The sequence below is a fragment of the Propithecus coquereli genome, unplaced genomic scaffold (genome assembly GCF_000956105.1).
Source record: "Propithecus coquereli isolate 6110/MARCELLA unplaced genomic scaffold, Pcoq_1.0 Scaffold76, whole genome shotgun sequence".
Lineage (NCBI taxonomy): Eukaryota > Metazoa > Chordata > Mammalia > Primates > Indriidae > Propithecus > Propithecus coquereli.
This window is the reverse complement of record NW_012153729.1, coordinates 1,031,349-1,054,651: the sequence shown is the minus strand read 5'-3', so window position 1 is coordinate 1,054,651 and position 23,303 is coordinate 1,031,349. Positions and strand designations below refer to the sequence as shown.

Genomic DNA, 23,303 nt, shown 5'->3' with positions numbered 1-23,303 from the left:
GGTGGGAGGAGGTAATTGGAAAGAGGCCGTAGACAAATGCAGAACCAGCCCAGCTCAGCCTCCGTGTTGCCATCTGTGAAATGGGAACACACCTGACTCAGTTCCCAGACGGTGGTTCCGTGAGATCACTGAGATGATAATGGGTATGGGAGCCCTTTGTAAACTGAGAGCAAATGTGGTAGCAAATAGTGGATCTGGGGTGTTTTGTTTACTCATTCATTCATTCATTCATCCACTCATTAGTGCTTTTCTAAAAAGCATTCCTGGCAGCTGAGCTTGGCAAATTCTCCCTTTCCTTTTCACATTCTTGCAGTGGGCATGTGCAGAGTCGTGCTGAAGGAAGGATGCACATGCAGGCATCTAAGTGCCTCCCAGACAGGACACCTCACCTCTCTCCATTGCCACAACCCTGAGTCAAGCCATCCTGGAGGTCTCTGCCATGTGGCCCCTGCCCTCCCGGCTGCCAGTGTGGACCGTCCCTAGTAAGCCGGAACATCCCATCTCAGATGCAGGCCGATGACCTGAGTCTCTCGGGGCTCCCCACCGCCTCCAGGATCAAGTCCAAATGCCCTGCACCCTCAGTCCAGCCTCACCGCCCCCGGCCCTGCCATCCTCAACCACAAGAATGCAACCCCCACCCCATCCCACCCCAGGACAGCCGGACAGCGAGGGCATTTGAGTGCCCGGATCACAGACGTATTCCCAGCACCTAGGACAGTGCCCGGGCGAGGCTCTAGGGACATCTGTTGGGTGAATGGGCTCAGTTCAGTTCTGGGTCTTTGCTCTTGCTTTTCCCTCTGCCTGCGACACTCTCCCCCCTCCCTTCGTCTGGCTAATTCCTACTCCTCTTTAAGGTCTCAGCATTCAGGACTCAACAGATAACCTTTATTGCTGACCTCCTGGCTTCACTCTAGAGAACTGGCCTTTCTCTTACTGAGGCCCCACTGAACTATCTGTAACACAGCTTCTCCATCTGAGTTTATCACCCAAGCGGTGAGAAGCCCAGCACCGGCCTTTCTCCTTCTCAGCTGAGACTAATGTGTAAGTGATGTGCTAATCTATCCCTAAGCTGTCAGGGCAGTCACATCCAACTCATGTTACAAAAGCACGGGTAGGAGATAGGGCGGGGGTTCCCGCTCTTACGGCACATTACGCCCCCACATTCTAAAGCCTGGTTTTCTTGTCTTTATTTGCCTTCCTTTGGCCATAAGCCTCTTAAGGGCAGTGCTGACTAGGGTCTCCCAGCTTTTGCCTCATGACCTGTTCTTAGGAGAGATTCATTGTTGAGTGGCTCTATTTGGGAGGCTTAAAAGAAGAACTAATAATAGCAACTGGATGGGCCACTTTGAACTTGCAGTTGGTTAAGCAGGCTGGCACGAAGGCCCCACTGGTTAATATTTCAGTTCCTTTCTTTTCTCTAAGATTGGATACCATCTAGGTCATTGTGTTCCTGCATGTCCCCATCTACCAAACAGAGCCATGAGGTAAAAACCTGCAGTCCCTTTTGTTCATCCCTCACTGGCCCCAGTTGATAGGTGGGCACGACGTGAGTTTTAGGTCTGCTTGACCTATTTACCCAAGTGCAAAGACGTAAAGTCACCTGTCCCACAATACTGAGAGCTGACGAGGAGGAATTAGGATGGGACCTCCCAAAGCAAACATTCCAGGGATAGTGGCGAAGGTCATCGGGATAAGAAGATTTCTGCCCAGGGAGGGTCCTCCCAGCCCTGAATCTGAGTCACCCTATCCGGGCAGGGAGGGAATCACAGAGACGGCAGGGCCCTTCCCTTCCCGATAGCAATCTGGCTGAGAATGTCTTCTCTGCCCCCCTCCCATGGTGTCCACCAGATATCAGGACCTGATCACAGCCCCCTGCCGCGTGAGTGCCTGCTGGGTTTGTGTCTTCCGTTAGGTGACTGCCAAATCCCCAAGGCAGCAAGGTGGCTAAGAAAAAGAGGCCTGACAGGTCACAAGGTGGATGGAGTCTCGGGGGGAAAAAAAAAGCCAATTCTGAGAACAGAAATCAAACCAGGTGTTTGACTAAAGTGACAGCTCAATTCATTCCTCACCGAGGCCCTTTTTAGAAACAGCCTCAAGTCCCTGGGAGCCTCTGGCCTTCCTGTGGTGAGTATCGATCGTTGATTCCTGGCTGAGCCACTGCCTAGAGCTCCAGCAGCAGCGGCGGCGGCAGAACGCTGGCTTGACTCAAAATTAAACTAGGGGCAGAGAAGGGGGAGAGCAGGGAGGAAACGAGATCAAGGTGCAAAGTTAACGTATTGCTAATCAATGCGTGTAAGCAAACGTTATTACAATATGCCGTCGACTGTGTTTCTGAGCCGGCCTGGCAGACGATTCGAGTGGGCAGTGCCGAGGCTTTGCAGCCTGTCACCACCTCTGTCTCACGGTCACTGGCTATTCCCCTTCTCTCCCCCAAGAGACCTGTGAGTCATCGTTGCTCAGCAGCCCAAAGCCCCGTCTGGAAATCCTAGTCCATTGCTCGAATCTGGCCACCCAGCCAGAAGACATATGCAAGGGACCGCCCAGACCGAGAATTTTCAAGAAAATACGTTGCTTGTTCATCACAGGTGAAACCAGCATTGGCTTTCCCTGGATGTGCTGCCGACAAGATCCAAACTAGCATTGCGTCGTCAAGGTTATTCACTGGGTTCTCAGAGTGTCTTAAATATTTTCAGACTGGCTCACATCTGTAAACCCAGCATTTTGGGAGGCTGACGTGGGAGGATCGCTGGAAACCAGGAGTTCGAGACCAGCCTGGGCAACAGAGCGAGACCTATCTCTACAAACAAATTTAAAACTTAGCTGGCATGGTGGTGCGTGCCTATAGTCCCAGCCACTCGGCAGGCTGAAGTGGGAGGATCGCTTGAGCCCAGGAGTTCGAGGTTGTAATGAGCTGTGATCACACCACTGTACTCCAGCCTGAGGAACAGAGCGACACTCCATCTCAAAAATGTATTTATATATATTTTTTCAGACTGCTTGAAGAGCTGGAAAAGATGCCAACTGAATGCATTTGTCCTCTTCTCTTTTTTAAAGCATGGGCCATTCATTCTTCTGTCCCCCACTGTAATGCAAGTTGCCTTACATCTCCCCTATTTTAATTGCTTGAAAATTTTAAGTTTTAGTTGATTACTAAGTCCTTGGCATTTTCACTTCGATTTCACTTCTATTTGCTTCTGGCTATCTCATCATTTTTAAGCTTACAAATGTTCGATAGCACTGCCCAGCTCAGATTTGCACAGGACACTGGCAAAAATGACAGCCCACAGGGCCAACGGCAAAATATGCTGGTTGCTTCACCTACAAACAAGTGCAAGGGCCTTGCCTCCTTTCAGTGCACACATGAGCAACCATGGACGAGGCCCCAGATGACGATGCCCTCTGATAAAGACATGTGTGCTGGTTTGTGGTAGCTTTCATTTTTTTTTAACAAAACAATAGCGCATCATTATTTTTAATATGGTCAATCTGCAAACTAGTGAACCCACAAAGCAGATAATGTACTCCCCCCTGGCAGAGAGTGACTATCATGGTAGAAACATTTCAAGTCTCTCTGGGCCTCAGTTTCTCGCTATGTGATGTGGTGGGGGGGGTTGTTCTCTGACCTGGGCTACTGGAAATGGCTCGAGGCCCTGGGGCTACAGACCACAATCCCTACTTCATCTCCAAGTCAGTGCAGTTCAGCAAGTCTGAAAAGGGACGCCAAAACGCAGAGGCACTGGAAGATTCTGCTTTTCTTGCCCCAAGGATCCCTCTTTTCTGCAACAATAAATGACATCAGAGTTACGTTGTGGATGGTTTTTTTCTGCCCACGAAATGGGCAAACCACATCTACCATAGCCAGGTTAAAAAAACAGAAAACAAACGGTATGTGCTAGCCAGGAGGAAGTAAAAGGGAAATGATATAGAGGCATTTAAGTGTTGCCTTGGGGGTTTGGTCTAGGAATGTGCAGAATCGAGCAGATTCCAAGAGGACAGGGGAGTTCTACAGCTCAGCTTGGGGAGGGGCGGAACATCAGAGCGTGGACAGAACAAGGTGTTTCTGGAACATAAGCTGAGAAAATGGGTGTGACCCCCCAAGCCAGGAGAGGGGAACATGGGGGAGGACAGGGGAGCAGAGCCCGTTCACAGCGACTGCAGCAGACCTAGTACCCAACAAGCACCAATACACTCCAGGGTCTCTTTTAATGCCTTATACGACTTAACTCGGTTCCTCCTCATGACAGCCCTGTGATGTCAGTGCCATTATTGTCCCTGTGTAGAGATGAACAAACTGAGGCCCAGCAAAGTTTACTAATTAGCCCAGTCTCCCTGCCAGAGCTAGCAAGTACCAGACCCCAGCAGTCTGGCTCCAGATCCCACGCTGAGGTGAACCCATGTACACATGCCCAGAAGTTTAGATCCAGGATTCCAAGTACGTGGAGTCCTTGAACAAATATTTTTGAGCACCTACCACGTGCCAGGCATTGTTTTAGGCACCAGAGGCATGAAGAAGACAGATAAATGTTGCTTCTCCAGTGTGAGAGACAGGCAATAAAGAAGGAAACAGAGATCATGTCAACAGGGGTACAGGCCATGGAAATAAAACCAGGGAAAGGGTAAGGGCTATGCCTGGGGCAGAGAGGCAGTGCTGGAGGGAGTGGTCAGGAAAGGTCTCCCCAAGGACATGGCATCTGAGTGGAGAACAGAGGACAAGAAGGAACCAGCCACTCAAAGCCTGAAGGGAGAGTTTGCCAGTAAGAGGGAACAGCCAGTGCAAGGGCCCTGAGGCAGGGAAAAGTGCATTTGAGGAACAGAAATAAATGCAATGTTAGGAACATGAGGAGAGGGTTGGAAACAAAGTTGGAGTAGGTGAGATAAGACCGTAGGCATCTGCAAATGCAGCCACCACACATCCCCAGCTGGGCAGGCCTCCCGACCGATGGTTGTATCAACTTTTCCCACGAATGATATCTAAATCAGATTTCTCAGGTTGCCTCTTACACTTGGATAGCCCAAAAATCCTTCATCAGCACCAAAGGGAGAAAAAATGTTGAGATTCCAATCTCATCCTCTTTGACAGCTCTGATGGCAAAGCCGGCCCAAGGATAAGGCCCTAGAATGGGAGAATCTGGGTTTGAATGTTGGCTTGGCCACTCAACAACTCCGAGTCAGTTACTTAACTTCAATTTCCTCATCTGTGAAATAAGAGAAAGGTGGGATGCTAGCAAGAAAGAAATGGGGTGAAGCCCAGAGCCTGACACCTTACAAGCACTCAGTAAAGGGTTAGCTCAGGGCTGGGGAATCTTTTCATGTTGGAAGGTTGCATTAATTTAGCTATAATCAAATAAGGCCACATTCAAGAACTTCAATTAGATATACTTTAAAATGTCCATTATTTTGTAAAGATCTAACTACTATGTACTTAATAATTTCAAAAACTGAGAACTACCTGTTAAAGTTAACTAATCTTTTAATGACTTTGCTGTCTCTACTTTTTGTTGGAAAGCATTTGGATTTCTGGTTGCAGCATGGAGGTCTGCAGTTTCCGTTGGTCCTCTAGATGGGTATCAGTCATTTGTGACCTTGAGGGCATCTTGATTTGGGTTAGGTAGGAGAGTGCAGATTCACAGCAATAAGTGGTGGAAAAGCAAGAAAGCATTTTTTGGGGGCATGTTGTCGAAGATGTGGGTATTCTACTGCATTTTTCCATATTTCAGTTGTATCTTTCTTATCATCAGACAATGACTTTAAAATGTCATCTACTGAGAGCTCAATCAATTCCATTTGTAGCTCTTTTTTTTTTTTTTGAGACAGAGTCTCACTGTGTTGCCCAGGCTAGAGTGCCATGGCATCATCCTAGCTCACAGCAACCTCAAACTCCTGGGCTTCAGCGATCCTCCTGCCTCAGCCTCCTGAGTAGCTGGGACTACAGGCATGCACCACCATGCCCGGCTAATTTTTTCTATATATTTTTAGTTGTCCAATTAATTTCTTTCTATTTTTAGTAGAGACAGGGTCTCGCTCTTGCTCAGGCTGAACTCCTGAGCTCAAACAATCCGCCCGCCTCGGCCTCCCAGAGAGCTAGGATTACAGGCGTGAGCCACCGCACCCGGCCCATTTGTAGCTCTTTAGGTGCCTTGGTGATATCAGCTAGGTGAGGCTGAAATGCTAATTTGAGTGTGATGTCATGATTTTCAAAGTCAGTGAACCTTTCGTTGTATTCTCCAATTAATAGGTCTATAACAGCTGCATATTCTTCAAACGATTCGCATATACCATCCTGCTCATCAATGACCTTTGCTAACTGGGAAAAATGTTCATCCAAAATTTCCTTTTGAAGAAAAGTGTTTCGAAAAAAGATAGCTTTATTTCAAAATGCTTGGATTTTTTACCACCTATCATATATAGACTTAGTTTTACCTAAGAAATATTCAAGTCGTTTTGATTTGACATGATAGCACACAGAAATGCTACATTCCTATAGAAATCTTCTTTCAATAATTCACATTGCTGATTCTGTTCTTCATAAAATTTAACTATCTGTTCTTGCAGAGATAAAATTTTGGCTAACACCTGTCCCTGCAATAGCCAATGCATTTAGAAAGATATGGCAAATCCACACTGAATACCTCATCATTCAACTTTAGCATGTTACGAAACTGATGATGCTGTGTTGCATTTGCACAAATACAGTTTACAATACTTATAACTTGTTGCAAAGTGTCACTTAAAATAATAACTTCAGCACAGAGATTTTGCTTATGCAAGATACAATGAAAAGAAATAAGACTCTGGATCTGTTAATACTTTTTTCATCTGTGCGATAAACCTTTCATGTTTTCCTGTCATGGAGGGTGCACCATCTGTACATACACTCACTAAATTTAGCAAATTCAGTCCAACCTCATGACATTTATCTTGAAAGTTGTCAAAGATATCTATTCTCTGTGTTCTGTTCATACGAGTACCTAAAGCAGGTAACTCTTCGTAGCAAAGAAAATCTTCTGTTATGACCCAAATGAAGTATAAAACCTGTGCCAAGTCAGTAGTATCAGTTGACTGATCCAAACCTATTGAATAATATATATTTTCCTTTTGAAGTATTGCAGGAAGTTGTTCTGCTAAGTTGAAAGCTAATTCATGCTGCCGATCAGTTATGGTTCTCCTTGAAAGAGGCAGTTGTTTGTGTCTTGAAAGTTTATCAAGATATAAGCATCCTACAACTTTGGCAATGCATTCTTTCACAATTTCTACATCACTGATGGCTTCCCTTTTTCAGAGTATATAAGCTACTTTATAAGCTGCTTCAGTGGCATTATTTCCAGGTCTTATTGCTGCTTGAAAGAATTATCATTGCTTTTGCCTTTCGTCTTTTAATTTCTGCAATACAACCTTTTGCAACCTTTCTCCCTCTAATTTAAAATAGTTGCGTTGCTTATGAGTGTTATAATGCTGATGAGCACTGAATTTCTTTAATGTTGGTACTGCAGTATGACAAAGCAAGCAAACAATCTTATCTTTAGCAGAAACAAGATAATATTGCAATTCCCAATCCTCACTAAAAAATCTGTTTTCTTCCTTCAGTGTTCTCTTGGTCTTCTTGGACATGCTGGGCTGTTTAGCAGACAGAATTAAAAAATACTGTCGAGCTGTGCAACTATTCACAAATTCCACTTCAAACAGAAACACAATGCACCGTTGTCAAAAGCTGATAACAGACTGGTGTACTCGACCCCCATAAACTCTCATCAACCAGCCTTGTGCAGTAGTGGCGCCGGTCAGATGGGGGAAGTTAGAACTAAATCATGAGCATAGCGGCTGTCAATTTAGGCCTCATGGTTTGTGCTGGTCAATCTAGGAGGATTACTTCATTGAAACTTATTTTATTCTTGGGTATTTTAAATATGTTCATTTTAAAAATAAAATAAAAATATAAAAGACAAAAATGTATTAATAAAAATAAAAGGATTTGTTCTGTAAAATTCGGATTCAGTCAAAAGGCCTAGAAGGCCACATGTGGCCTTAAGGCTGCAGGTTCCCCACCCTAGGTTAGCTATTGTTGCAGCTGTTGTGTTGATTCAAACACGGATGTTGGCCCTCTGTGGACATATCCATAGGGATTAAGAGGGACTTGTCACTGGAAATCCACGTCCTCCTTCCTTGTTTTGTCATTTGGACCTTTTATCATACATAGTAGGCAATTCACATTGACAATTCAAAGGGACATTATTTCTAATAACAATAACAAAAATAACCATCGATAACATATATCCGTGTCTATAGTATGCTAGGCTCTATGCTAACTGCTTACATGTTTTACTTAATTTAACCCTCGCAACACGCTATGAGATATGGCTGCTATTACTGTCCCCATTTACAAAAGAGGAAAGAAAAGCTCCAAGGAGTAACGTAGCTTGCCCAGGGTCATACAACTAGAAAGTGGCAGAGCTGGGATTTGAGCTCAAACCATGTGGCTCTGGCCCTCTTAAGCGTGACATTTAGTCTTCAGTGCAAGAAACATTGATTGAGCACCTACGACGTTAGAAGACTCTGTTGGAAGCAGAGGAAAAGGGATATGTCATAGGGTCAATTGTACTCGGTTGAGTAATGTTCCCCCAAATTTTACGTCAAGCCAGAATCTGTGCATGTGACCTTATTTGGAAATAGGGTCTTTGCAGATGAGGTCATACTGACTTAGGGTGGCCTTAGTCCAGTGACTGGTATCTTTACTAGAAGGGGGAAGTTTGGACACATGCACCCAAGGATGCCACATAACTGAAGCAGACAGAGATCCGAGTCGACGAGCCAAGGATACCAGGATTGCCAGCAGGCAGCGGAGGCTAGGACAGAGGGAGAGAACAGATTCTCCCTCAGAGCTCCCAGAAAGAGCCAACCCTGCTGACACCTTCATTTCAGAATCCTGCCCTCCTGAGCTGCAAAAGGACACGTTAATGCTGTTTTAAGCCACTCAGTTTGTACTAATTTGTTCCAGTGGTCCTAGGAAACTCGCACACTAATAAAAAGAAGAAAACAGAAAAAAAACTTGCTCAAGTCACCCCTAGACCCTGTTTGGCAATAAGAGTTCGCATCTGAAAGTCACGGCTCCCCGCCGGCCGTCAGCAGGCAGCGGGAGCCCCGCGATGAATCAACGCGTGGCCTCACAGGAAGTTCGGCTTTCCTGTCAACAGCGCAGAATGGGAAGCCATCGGGCCAGAGGGCCGTCCACCTGGCCCCTGTCACCAGGCTCAGACGGAGAGAATACTTGCACACAGGAAGAAAAAAAGACGAGAGCCCACCAAACTGCGTTTGCATCTGAACCACGAGACGCCCTTTCTGCCCAGGAAGTGTGTGCTGATGGCGACAGCTCGTGAGAAAAATGTGCAGGCCTCACAAATCTCAGCTTCAACAGTGAGCCTGATATTTCCCCACTAACCCACCAGACACTGAAAGCAGAAGTTCTTCAGCATTTGGCAACCCAGGTCCGTGCGAGGATCTGGTAAATGCTATGTATGGATTAACTCTCTCTCCAGAAAAAAATAAAATAAAAATTCCTATATGCAAAATTTGGGGTGCCATTTCAGGCAGTTTGAGCTCCTAAAACCTCACTTACTGGTGAATAAATACTTATGAATTGCCTGCTATGTGCCAGGCACTGTGCTACATGATAGGGATGTAAGTGGGGATGCAAGTGGCTGAAACTCTGCGGAGGAGCCCTGCGCGTTACCCTAACCGGCTAGCTGGAATGGCTCCCTTTGAGCCGGTCAGAGGAGTTTAACCCAGTGCCGGCCAATCAGACCAAATTAGCCCAAGAAGAAAACCCAGAAATCTGGAAGCTCTGACACTTGTTCTCCATCTAAGGGCGGAAAGGAGCTAGACATTTGAACAAAAATCTGCGATGGCTGCTTTATAAACACTTCGACCCGTCAGATACACACCTTCTCCCCTTTTGCAATCCTTTAGAGTTAAGAATGCCTTAAATGTAAGTCACCTCTCTCATAAATAAGTCTGTGTGTCTCGTGGACTCTTAGTTGTTCTTCAAAGGCCATTTTCTCCCTTGAACTCCCAGGCTGGTTCCACCCACTCCCCTCTGAACTCCCAAAACTCCTGATGCAGACTCATGTACTTGATTATAATTCTTACTTTCCTTTTAACTCGTCTCCTCTGCCAGACGATGAGCAACTTGAGGGCGAGGATTTTTATCTTGTTCACCTCTATGTATTCCCAGCACACACAATAAATGTTATCAGATGGATGAATGGATGGATGGACAGATGGATGGATGGACAGATGGATGGATGGATAGATGGATGAATGGATGGACAGATGGATGGATGGATGGATGAATGGAAGATGGATAGATGAAGGGATGGATGGACAGATGGATGGATGGACAGTTGGATGAATGGATGGATGGATGGATGAATGGGCGGATGGAGGTTAGACGAATGGATTTCTTTATGATGCTGTACTGGCTTCAAACCAAATCAATTAATAAATTAATCAAATCAACATAGATCCATCAATTGCTCTTTAAGTGCCCCCAACAAGAACTGGGGTAAGACATCGAAAGAGACACTGGCTTGTCATCCTCAAGACTCACCTCATTCCTTCTGAAGCCATCTTATCAAGGTTAGCAGTGTCCTTTGTTTCTGCCCAGTTTGCTCCCAGGTCACCCCACCCCACATCATCAGCCAAAATGATCACGAAATTCGGTTTCTGGCCTCTTGTTTTCCCACTGATACAAAAATCCACAAAAGGATAAAGAAATCCTGAGAGACTCACTCCCACCAACAAAACCTTTAGAAAAAGCCAGCCCATGGTGGTGAGGGGAAGAGCCGATTGTTGAGACTTTTCCAAAAGCTCCTTTCTGCTCACTTTCAATGCAGGGAGTCCCTGGGGAATAGGGATGGAGTTTGCAAGATGTGCTGGTGGCAGCGGTGGTGGCAGTGACGATTGCTGCAGGAGCAATGGGGGCTACACAAATGAGGCCCCCACCTGGAATCTTAATTTAAGAGAGTCGGGAAACTTGCAACTCCTAATTTGGCTTGATCCTCTGTAGTCAGTTTTCCCACCACGGCTCAATAAGACAACAGGTTATGTTCAATAGTTAGACACCAGTGTCAAAAACTGCCCTTTGGCCACCTAGAAAGTGACCCCTCTTTCTTCAGGAGTGTTAGAACCACAGCATAAGCCTTGCATCTGTTAGGGACTCCATCTGGTGACTACAGGATGAATTCTGACATCTGTAGAACACCTGGATGTTCTAGAAGCCACAGTCAGCCTCAAATATGTTTCTGAGCTCCAGATGGTTGAGGGCTTCATGTTTCTGTAAAGTTTCCTGAAAGAACAAAAATTGACAAGAAAACAGAGTTAAAATTGCCAGTGCAGCTGTGTTTTATTCAGTAGCTTAGGAAATAATCACTTTTCCATGCCAACAGATGTTTTCCTTTTTATTTGAATATTTAACTGGTTCATCAGTTTCTCCACCTGAAAAATAGTGATGATAATAATATTTGCAATGGACCTATAGTCACAGGCTTGGAAGTAACATTAGAGATGATCCTGCTCAACCCGCTCACTGTATAGATGAGGAATCTGAGGCCTAGTATTGCAGGGGGAACAAGGACCAGCCCCAACTCTGCTTACCCACCCCTACCCCCACACTTCTCTGACTCACAAGAAATTCCCAAATTAATTGTGCCTTTATCAAATCCATTGAGAAATCTAGAAGAAAGAGTGAGACCCTTATTATTAAGACACGATTCTCTGTAACAGTCATGCTATAACCTAACATTGCTATATAAAATTCTTGATAGAAATTAATTTGGGGGAAAAAGGAAATGTAAAAAAAATAAGTTAATAATAGAATCTTGGTAGAGGGTATACGGGTGCTCACTGTAGAACTCTTTAAATTTTTTTTTTTGAGACAAAGTCTCACTGTGTTGCCCGGGCTAGAGTGCCGTGGCGTCAGCCTAGCTCACAGCAACCTCAAACTCCTGGGCTCAAGCGATCCCTCTGCCTCAGCCTCCCGAGTAGCTGGGACTACAGGCACGTGCCACCATGCCCGGCTAATTTTTTCTATATATTTTTAGTTGTCCAATTAATTTCTTTCTAATTTTAGTAGAGACGGGGTCTCGCTCTTGCTCAGGCTGGTCTCGAACTCCCGAGCTCAAACAATCCGCCCGCCTCAGCCTCCCAGAGAGCTAGGATTACAGGCGTGAGCCACCGCGCCCGGCCTAAATTTTTTATTTTCTGTAGAGACAAGGTCTCACTATGTTGCACAGGGTGCAACATAGACCACTACGTTGGTCTCAAACACCTGGGCTTAAGTGATCCTTCCCCCTCTGCCTCCTGAGCTGCTGGGATTATAGGCATGAGCCACCATGACTGGCTAGAACTCTTTCAATTTTGCTGTATGTTTGTAATTTTCGTAATAAAATGTTAGAACAAAATTTCTTAATGGAAATGTGTCCCTTTAACATCCTGACCATGTAATTTTTTTTTTTTTTTTTTTTTTTTACTGGAAAGCATGTTTACTGATATGCCCTGGATGAGCATGCAATTTTAAATAAGAAAATCTAAAGGCATGTTCAACCAGTGCTTCTCACACTTGGATGTACGTATGAATTAGCTGGGGGTTTCGTTTCTTAAAATGCAGACTCAGTAGATAAAGCTGGGTGAGGCCCATACCACTAGTCCTTAGATCCCACTTTTAATAGCAAGGTACCGGAAAACAAAAACATCATGAGTCTGGTCCTAGAAGAAAAAGGAAACTGCTTAACCTAACTAGAGATGACTCAGCTTCAGTGGACAAACACAAAATCAACTCATCAGACTGGGTTTTAAAAGACAGGAACTGAAGGTTATACTTTAAGTTTCAGGTTGCAAATGGAGCCGAGAATAAAACCGTATTACTGCTAGTTCCCTTAAAAGCCCTAAATTTGCAAGTTCAATAAGCAGACACAGAGTCGAAATTCTGGACCAAATAAAAACCTCAGTTGCACACCCAACCCATGGAGGGAATTAAAGGAGAACCAATTTGTAACATATAAAGATGCTACTAGGACCAGGGTTACGACAGATGTTGTTTCCAGTTGCGGGTCCCTGCCAAGCCAATGGTCAACTGGAGTGGCTGGGGGTGGTTGGAGGTAGTAAATTCTGGAAGACTTAGATAAAATCAAAAGGACCAGCAGATATGCAAATAATCAAAACAAAAGGAAGTCCAAGTAAACAGTCATGGTTATCTGCAGGCCAATGAATCAATTGTTCAGAAATGCAAATTCTTCCATTTTCCAAAAGGAGAGCTATTATTTCAAACTCAATTAGATTCAACTGGTATTTGTTGATCTTGAGGCCCCCAAAGACTTCTCTCTTTCTAGAAGAAAGAGCCTTTGCACAAGGAGGGTGCTGAACAAACCCTTGTTGACCTGCTGGTTGGTTCCCAGTTCATTCTACTGGCTTCTAACCATGAGCAACAGTCATAGGAAGCTTTTCTTCTCAAAGCTACTTAGCCTGGAACACTAGCGCGAGCTCATTCCTGGTCAATAATCCATTTCGGAATGACCCAACGTACAAGACTTCAGGGGAAAAAAATTCACTTAAGAAAAGAAGCTAAAATTAAGGTGGGAACATAAATAAACAGATTGTGTTTCTTCAGTGTTCCGTAATAAAACATTCCTTTGAGGATTTTCAAAGAGAATCATTAACACTTAAATTTTTCATAGAATGGAAATAAGCTAATTTAGCAAACACACCATTGCATTATTCCTCACACCCACACCTCCAGGGAGACATTTAATCCCTTTCCCACGTTTTTTTTTAACTAAAGAGAAAAGGCAAACCAGACATTCCAAGAATGGACTCTCAGGCGAAGACTTCGACGAAGATCCAAGTTCAAACTCTGAGCTCAGATCCCCTGAAGAAATTGGCCCCACCTGCTGCCCTCACGTGTTATCTGATGTCACTTTCCCAACTTTTGCTTTATGCGTCGTCACTCTCAGAAGAGAGAGGAGACACAGGCAAGGAGCTCCCCTCCCAGCTGGGAAGAAAGGGGGAAGTCTTTGGCAAAAAAAGCATTCACCCCTCCTTCCACCGAGGTGGAAAGTACTTGACCACTTTACTCAACAAATCCCACAACCGAGGCCCATCTGTTCCATCAGGTCCTTGCTGAGCACAAGGATCCGCGTCTCGATGCTCCCCAGGCAGGAGTAGAGTAAACTGTAGTTGCCAATCAGCTTGACTAATGATTCATATCCTTCTCTGCAACCCGCATTTTAAAGCAGGGTGAGTATGCTGAAGTGTGACCTCCCGTCCGTTCCCAGGCTGGCTTGTGAGTAAAGGCACCAGTGAGCCCCCAAACGACCCCCAGGCCAGAAGGGCTGAGCAGCAGAGGGGATGAGGCAACCTGAAGATCCACTGAGCAGGGTCTGAATAAGCCAGAGCTGGAAGTCCTCAGGCTTCCTGAGCCACTCACTCCATCACCTGACCCTGGTTCCCCACGGGCCTCTCTGTGGCCAAGCATCCTCCTAGAGAACCTTGAAAACAGCTGAAATAACAAGGAGGTCGGCAGACCTTTCTGGCAGAGGGCTCTGTTGGTTTTCCGGAGACAAAAGCTTCAAATGAGCTGAGGCCAAAAAAGACAAAAGAGCAGGGGGAGTGGGTCTCTGGTTGCAGAGCACTGTTGTTGTACCCATCAAATCAGAACACGGGGTGTGTGCCGGCGGGAGGCAGGGAGTCACGCAGGGGCTGTGGGCACGAGCTGCCAGTGTGTAGTCTGAAATGGTTCTCCCATGCATTCAGTCATTTGTCCACCAAATGTGTACTGAGCGACAGGTCTCAAGCCAGGCGGTGCATACAGCCATGAATGGAACACACAAAATCCCTGCCCTCACACCACTTACTTTCGGGTGGCGGAGCAGGGTGGTGGGGAGGAGAAATGAAATCAGTAAAATGTAAATATCACGGGGAAAATCAAAGCTGGGTGGGGGGATGGGGACTGTGGGGGGTGGGCAGGTGCAGAGTTAAAGAGGGTGGCGGGGGGCCATCTCATGGAGAAAGTGATGTCTGGGCAAGGACCTATAGGAGGTGAGGGAGGAAGCCATGCAGTCGTCAGGAAGCCTTGCGGAGACATCAGCCAAGGCCAAGGTCTGGCACACGTGAGGAGCATCAAAGAAGCCACTGGAGAAGCAGCAGAGTGAGGAGGGGTGAGGATGAGACAGTCGGAGAGGAAATGGGAAGCTTTTGCTGCGTGCAACGGGAAGCCAGAGGAAGGATTGAGCAACCGCAGCAAGATCTGACTTATGTTGTAAGAGGTTCCAGAATACACAAATGCGAGGTGCGGACCAGCAGATAAGCAAAGAAGCTGGGACGTTAGGAGTCCCGTTGCATCAGTCTGGGAGAGAGACAGGGCTAGGGTGAGAATGAGACCAGCAAAGCGCCCAGGGCACAAAACTTATGGAGGCAGCGCTCTCTCTCGGGTGGTCGCCCCGCACTCTCAGACCCAGGCAGCAAGCACCTCCTTAAAGTTTGCCTCACCCTAGTTCAAATCCAGGTGGAGAATAAAACCCAGTTACCACTGCAGCCAGGACAAATGTAATATTTCCACGTAATAAACATCCTTACAGCCCCTCCCTTTGCCCCTAGACCCCAACATGTCATTCGGGACTGGCTCAACTTGGAAAGATTGCTTCCTTAGAGTATGGGGGCAGAGGGGTGCAAAGGACATCTTTGATCGAATGCCTCCATCCACGCTGGGAGAATAATACCACTTAGAAAATTTAAATGCTTTTTATTTTTTTAAACTTGGAGACCTCAAGCCAAACCCAGTTGCTGGGAATATCACTTCTGTGGACCCAAGGATGCCAGGAAGCCCACCCGCAGGGGGCACATGACATCCTGCCTAGTTTTAGGCTGGAACCACCTGTTGAGACTGTCACAGAAGGAAGCCATGCTGCAGGTGCCAATTCGAGAGAGCCTAGGTGGCGTCATGCCATGCATCTAAAAACCCAGTAGGCCTGCGGAAATTGCATCTGGGTCCTGGCACACAGATCAGAAAAACAGAGAGAAGGGATGGACCTCTGAATAGCATTGCTCCTCTAAACGCTGGCCTCCACTCGAGAGGACAAACGCTGAGCGTGCCGAGCGATGCAGTCCAGACGAAAGGGTTCAAGGCCAATTACCTGAAATCCACTTTCTGAAAGCCTGGTGCCAAATTTTAAGGACTTGTTACAAAGCTGTATTTACTTATCACTTGTTAAACATTTTATTATGGGAGTTGTCAAACATACAGAAGTTGAGAAACTCACATGTACCTACCTAACCTCTAGGTTCAACAATTAATAATCAACACACGGCCCAGCTGGTTGTTTCCCCACGGTCTTCCCTTTGCTTCACCCTCCACATGCACTGGATGATTTTAAAGCAAACCCCAGATATCATATAAGTTTATCTATAAATATTTCTATGTGGTTCTCTGAAAGATAAGAATTCTTTCAAAATATCACAACCACTCCATTAATACCTTCCTTTTAAAAATTAACAATTTGTTAGTATCATTAAAAATCTAATCAGAAAAAAATCTAGCCAGTGTTCAAATGTCCTCCATTGTGTCATCAATTTTATTTTTTAGTTCGTTTGTTCTAATTAGGATCCAAACAAAGTCCAACACACGCTGCATTTGGTTCGTGTGTCTCTTCTCTTCATTTATAGGTTCCCACTCTCTTTTCCTCTGCAATAGATTTGTAAATACATTGGGTTGTGTTTCCTATAAAATTTCTCAGACTTTGGATTTAGCTGATTGCTTTTCCCCTGGTGTCATTTAAAATGGTCCCTGGCCTCCTCATTTTTCTGCCGGCTGGTGTCGTCGATCTAGAGGTGAATCAGATCCAGGTTTGATTCTTTTGGCAGGCCTACCTCATACATCTTATCTTTCTCCTTGTCATGTTAACTCTGATGAGTTGTTCATGTGTCAAAAAGTTCCATTTTTTTTTCCTGTGTCATTTTTGTATGAGAATAGAGAACTTTCTCTTAGGTGCTATGTACTATCTCTTCTTTTGTTTTTTTTTGAGACAGAGTCTCACTCTGTTGCCCTGGCTAGAGTGAGTGCCGTGGCGTTAGCCTAGCTCACAGCAACCTCAAACTCCTGGGCTCAAGCGATCCTACTGCCTCAGCCTCCTGAGTAGCTGGGACTACAGGCACGTGCCACCATGCCCGGCTAATTTTTTATATATATTTTTAGTTGTCCAGATCATTTCTTTCTATTTTTAGTAGAGACGGGGTCTCGCTCTTGCTCAGGCTGGTCTCGAACTCCTGAGCTCAAACAATCCGCCCGCCTCGGCCTCCCAGAGAGCTAGGATTACAGGTGTGAGCCACTGTGCCCGGCCTGTACTATCTCTTCTTTTTGTGGATTTATCCTCGCCCTGGATCTGTTCTACTTCTAGAGTGAAATATGTTAGATTCTGTGACAGAGTGTTTGTACACCCCCAAAGATTGTATGTTAAAGCCCTAGCTCCCAACTTGATGGTATGTGGAGATAGGACTTTGAGAGGTGACTAGGTTTAGAGGAGGTCATGAGGGTGGGGCCCTCATGATGGGATTAGTGCCCTCACAAAGAGAAGCACCAGAGACTTTGCTCTCTCTCTTTCTCCACTCTGTGAGGACACAGCAAGAAGGTGGCTGTCTGAAAGCCAGGAACAGAGCCCTCACCAGGAACCAAATCAGTCAGCCCCTTGATCTTAGACTTCCCAGCCTCTGGAACTGTGAGAAATAAATGTCTGTTGTTTAAGCCTCCCAGTCTTTGGTATTTTACTAGAGCATCCCGAGCACACTAAGACAGATTCTCGTTAAAGTTTTATCTGAGAACCACTGAGGCTGAGGCCGAGGTAGGAGTAAGACCAAAACTTGGGGGAAAAATTCTCAATTCAGTGAAGCAGTTACTTGGCAAATTTGTCTTTTAGGGAATTGATTTTGGGGATGTGTTGGCCTGTTTCCAAAAGAATGTGTATCCAGGATGAAGCAGAGTCATTTGCTAGATGCATAACTTGGGATAAGTTATTGAGTCTCTCTATGCCTCAGTTTCCTCACTTACCTAAAAAATAGAGCCATAGTAAACGTCCTCGACCCCAAACACAATATGAGAATGAAACAATCCAACACAAGTTCTCAGGAAGTGCTCAGAAATGTTGTTGGCTATTGTTATTCCATCCCTCAATTGCTTTTTTTCCACCACAACATTTCCAATTAGATATCATAACCCACAACAGGGTCTCGATCAGCTGCCAGGACTAGAGTGCAGTGGCATCATCATAGCTCGCTGCAACCTCAAACTCCTGGGCTCAGGTGATCCTCCTGCTTCAGCCTCCCAAGTAGCTGGGACTATAGATGCGCTCTGCCATGTCCAGCTAATTTTCCTATTTTTTGTAGAGATGGGGTCTCGCTATGTCGTTCAGGCTGGTCTTGAACTCCTGGCCTCAAGCAATCCTCCCACCTTGGCCTCCCAAAGTGCTGGGATTATAGGATGAGCCCAGTCCCATCTTTTGATTGTTTTGAAGATAAAGAGATAACAAATATGAGAACACTTTGAAAACATGCTATGCAAACCCAATGCATTGCTAAAATTAATATTAAATAAAACTTTTCCAAGTACAGATGTTGAAATCCAGGCTCCCTGCAGCTATTGGCTAAGTCTGCCAGAAGTGTTTATCAGCATGTTCCGATGCTGGGTTCTGAACCCAGAGAAGATAGAAGCTTACAAACACTACAGTCACAAACAATGCCAAAGGGAAAATGAAGTCATTCTGGTTCGAATTTTTGAAGTTCCAAACTATGGTTTCTTGTCACACAATGCCATGGCTGCCTGTGCCATCCTTGCTAAACCTGAGCCATGTCCCTTTAGCTGGGCAGACTCTGGTGACAGCTGGCATCCTTGGAGTACGCTGCCTTCCAGCAAATCTGGTTTTGGACAATATAACAATGAGGTCAAGATGTGGGGTGGGTGTGAGAGGAATCTCCCCTTTGTTGATGCTAACTGAAAATGGGAATTACATTTCAACATCAGAAACATTCGAAAGAACTATTTGTCCATGACACTTGGCTAGCTAAGTGCCCTAGCAAGAAAGATCCATAAATCTAGGATGGAAACTCCACAAAGGCAGGGACAGTCTGCACAGTTTAAGCACTGCGTAATTCTGGTACCTTGCCGCGAAGGTGTTCAGGCAGTATTAGCTGAATCAGTGCGTATTCCATGAACCTCAGTGGCCCAGCCTGCTCCGCCCTGCTCTGGAAGCCCAGCTTCGTCGCATCATTTCCCCAACCTCAAGCGACCTTCCAAAATTCTCCTTAGAAACACTCACTTGTCATTCTCACTCGTAAAATTGCACTTGTTGAAATGCTGCTTTAGGTAACAATCACACGTGTGTCTTGTCTTCTGAACTAGAAGGTAAACACTTTGAGAGAAGGAACCACATCCTCTGGGGTGTGGTTTTGTGGCCTGGGAGATGACTGCATTCATCGATGCTCACGAGTGGGCTGTGGATGAACAGAGGCCACTCGGATAGATGAACGACGGGTGTGGGAGGGCAGGATGGAGGCTTCCGGGACCCAGTCCTGCAGGTATGTCTGGCGAACTCACCTAAAGAAACCAGAGCCCTTCACTACCACAGCAGTGTGGGGCCCCTCCTTGCCTCTTGTCCACAACCCAATCCTGGAGCATCCTTCTGGCTTCTTTGCCATTTCGAAATGCACAGACGCACTGGTCCTAAAGGGTTAAAATGGAAGCTTACTATTGCGCATTGTTCCAGGGAACCCAGAAGCAAGGACGGGCAGTGCATGTTTAGACAAGACAGGGAAAGGCAGCATCTCCCTCCAGGCAAGAAACGTAGCAGGAGAGCAGGTTTTTATTCCTGGGGCCTTGAGGAACATGGCAGGTGGAGCAACTTCAACTCTGAACTGTCTAAAAAAAAGCCTGATTTAATTGGGGCAAAACTCAGAGGTCCCATACACAGTCCCTTCCAACATTCCCATTAGATTTCATGACCCACGATCACGTTGTAAAGCTTAATATGATGTGTATTTACTCCTAAATCCACTGTGATTAAAATGATTTTGTTTTCAGAATTTGGGTTTGTTTTTTAGAACTTTTGTCAACAGAATCAAGATGCTTGATAGAGGACTCCCTAAGGCCAGGCTCTCTATTTTTTGTTGTTGTCATTGTTGTTTTAAATTGTTAAGCAGTGAGAGGATGGCCAAACTACAGGAGCAGTCAACTATGAAGACTAAGAAGTCTGAGAACGGAATTCAGTGTCGAAATCAAGTAAAAGTTACTCCGGAGTTAATAAGACACTTCCGGGAATACATCCATACTGCACCGAATGGCACCCACGCATGAGAGAAGTCAGATCACCACAGGCCCCCACAGGCACAGGTGGGAAGGTGACTTCGCTGTCCCCAAATACAGCATGCCCTCACCTACCTCCTGCCCTTCTCCGATGATGTTCCTCCCTCCCTTGGCTCGACAGCCCTTGCCAGTCCTTCCCAGGTCCTCCTTGCCTGTTCTAGGCTTCCTCAATCTCCACCTGCTCAATCCCCCAAGTCACAGGTTGAAAGAGTCACCGCCAAGAGTTACGGAACTTGACCCTGAGCCAGCACTAAGCCTCCCACACAACCTGATGGTAGTATTATCATCATCATCACTATCTGTGCGTCAGAACCGCTTGGCAAATCCTTAAATTCCCCTAGGAGCATGCATTCCCCGGACTGAGGGGCCCTGCCTCCCTACAAACGGTCGAAGGGCAGGGGGAGGTGGGGGTCTGCAGGGGAGGGCTCCAAGCCACAAGATAAACCCAGCACAACCACCTGGATCACCAGTTCACCAAAGAGGTTCCTCAGTGGATGGCACAGTCTGTGACGTTCTCTGCCTGCTGGAGAAGCAGATATTAAGGTTTCAAAGCAAGAATTTGCTTCACTGGAATACAAGCCGCTCACCTGAACACGGGGCCATTAGGCGGGAGCCGGGTAGGTGCAACAGAGACAGGAAGAGGAAGGGTGCAAGTGTGGGTGGGAGATGGAGGCCTCTCCTAAAAGCCCCCACATCTACTCCCCCTCTGTGGTGGTTGCTCTGAAGACCCAGCCCCCAAAAGCAGGCTTGCAGGACCCTCCCCTCTGAGATTCCTTTCAATCTACTTACCCAAGTTGAAGTTCTCACAGGCTAGTAAATGCAGTGAGCTTATTTGCAAGCCAGGGTCATATCTGCCTAGCAACCCAACACGAAGACTTCAAGGAGTGTAAGCGTGGACAGAGAACAGGCAGGCCAACTTTGCACAAAGGAATCCGTTCTCATGCAAATGACCCTAAGCTAGAGGGCTAGAAGAGAGAGACCTGGGGACAGCTTGGAAGAGCCAATTTTTTTCCCAAGAAGATATTGGGGGGACTTTCTAAGGGCATCATTATAGCTTTGGCCACTATAAAGGAAGGGCTGGAGGGGGCTCTGCCTGCCCCTTGGGTTATGACAGACACAACGGGAGAGGCTAAGAAGGAAGCTGAGCCCTTAACTTAATTTCCTGATTTTTTTGGTCCTGTTCTCCAGACTCCAAAGGTTCTTTTGTTCTGATTTAGAAGTAAACAGAGTTAGTTTTGTTTGGGGGGGTTTGCTTAGCATGGTAATGCAGTGCTTTCCGTGGAGAAGTTAAAAAAGCAGGGGTTTTCACGCTTGGTCTCACTAAGATTGAGGGAACAAGGTGAAGCCAGCCCTTAACCAGAATGGACAAAAGTCATCGGTTTGTGGCTAACAAGGCTGGGCTGAGGCTGGGTTTCCACCGCCTCTCCACTTTTCAAACACAGATGGCCAATGTCAACTAAGGATGAGCTGAGCTCTAGTTGCAAAAAGGACCGGTGCATATCTGTAAATGCGGTGTAAACTTGGGCAAATCCCTCCAGTGCCCAGTGCCTCGACTTTCCTCATCTGTAAAATGGGGGTAATGAATGTCACAAGCAAAAGGTTGCTGGTGGGGTTAAAATTAGATCACATGTTCATTGCACCAACGAACCTGCTCCCCACTTAACCCAACCAGAGCTAGTTAACAGCAAAGGATGGCATTTAACCCAGCAGACCCTGTCCCAAAATTGGTGAGAGAAACCAGCGAGCGGGGAAGGATTTTTATTAAAATTCAGATCGCCAACTCCTCCCGGTGGCGACCCTCCGTGCACGCACTCCTAAACTAGGCTCTCTTGAGTTTCTGACATCAGAACCACAGTCTCAGAACCCCAATGAAGGGAGCAGCCGGAGGGAACCCAAGTCCGTAAAGGAATGCGAATAATATGGCTTCTGTTTCCCAGGAGTTCCCAAATTTGCCCTGGGTGTGCGAAGTGGCGACCATGAAGCCAAGTTTGCGCCCCCGCGGGCTCTGAAACGTCTGGGATCCGGCACGCGCTTTGTCCCCATGAGGAGCTCATAACAGGTTTCCCGTGCATCACCCACTTAGTTCGCAGTGACCTTGGGGGTCGGGGACTCCGGGATGAGGGGCACCGAGTCCCTAAACCTCTAGGCCTCTTACGGAGGCTCCCCGCCGGCAAGGCAGCAGTGCACCTGTGCCGACGTCGCCTCCCGCCGGGCAGGGCGCGCGCGCCTCCGGCCGGGGATGCTGACTCAGCCCCGCTGCTCACATTCCTTCCGCGCAACGCGGATGCTGCTGCTGCAGCAAAGGAGGGGAAACGAGGCACCCGGAGCAGCCGGGCCGCTAGCTCCCCGGGGCCCACTGCGGCACTCCCTCCCCACTCCCGGAAGGGGAACCGTGGGGGTGCTCGAGTTGACGAAATTGAGGGAAGTGGGCGCTGCAGGAGGAACTCGGGCGCCGCGCGCGCCGCTCACACCCAAACTGGAAGGAACCTGTTCTGCCCGGGGCGGGCGCGGAGCCGCTGCCGCGAGCGCCGCGCGGAACCAGCCCCCCGGCGCGCGCATCCCCCCTCCTCGCTAAATCCCCAAGTCCTCAGGCCGCGGGCAGGGCTGGCCAGTGGGTGCGCCGGGGGGCTGCGGGGAGGCGGCCCGGGGGTGCTCGGAGACAGGGTGCAGGCGGCCCGGACACCCCTGCACGCTCGCACTCCCACTTGCATTGCAGCAAAGCGCCGGGGTCTGATCGTGCCAGGCGCGCCCGGCTGGGGGCATGGGGATGTCGTGCCAAGGACCCCGGTGGCGCTGGCGGGGGCGGCCCGGCCGGGGATGGCGACACCGTTACCTTCCCTGACCCCCAGCCCGGGCTGCGGGCGGGCAGGCGGGCGCGTGCCCGGCGCGGCCGCGGTCCACGTGGGCCGGC

The 23,303-nt window shown here is 47.2% G+C and overlaps 1 protein-coding gene across 1 annotated transcript in view; it reads right to left on the bottom strand.

The window, feature by feature from the left end:
- Nucleotides 1-23,303, bottom strand: part of ARSG (arylsulfatase G) — a 103,385-nt gene extending 80,082 nt beyond the window's left edge. The window contains exons 1-2 of the mRNA XM_012662271.1: nucleotides 23,226-23,303; nucleotides 10,601-11,338 (exon numbers count right to left, since the gene is read on the bottom strand). Of these exons, the coding sequence (XP_012517725.1) occupies nucleotides 10,601-10,818 (218 nt within the window). The 5' untranslated portion in view covers nucleotides 10,819-11,338; nucleotides 23,226-23,303. The remainder of the gene's footprint in view (nucleotides 1-10,600; nucleotides 11,339-23,225) is intronic.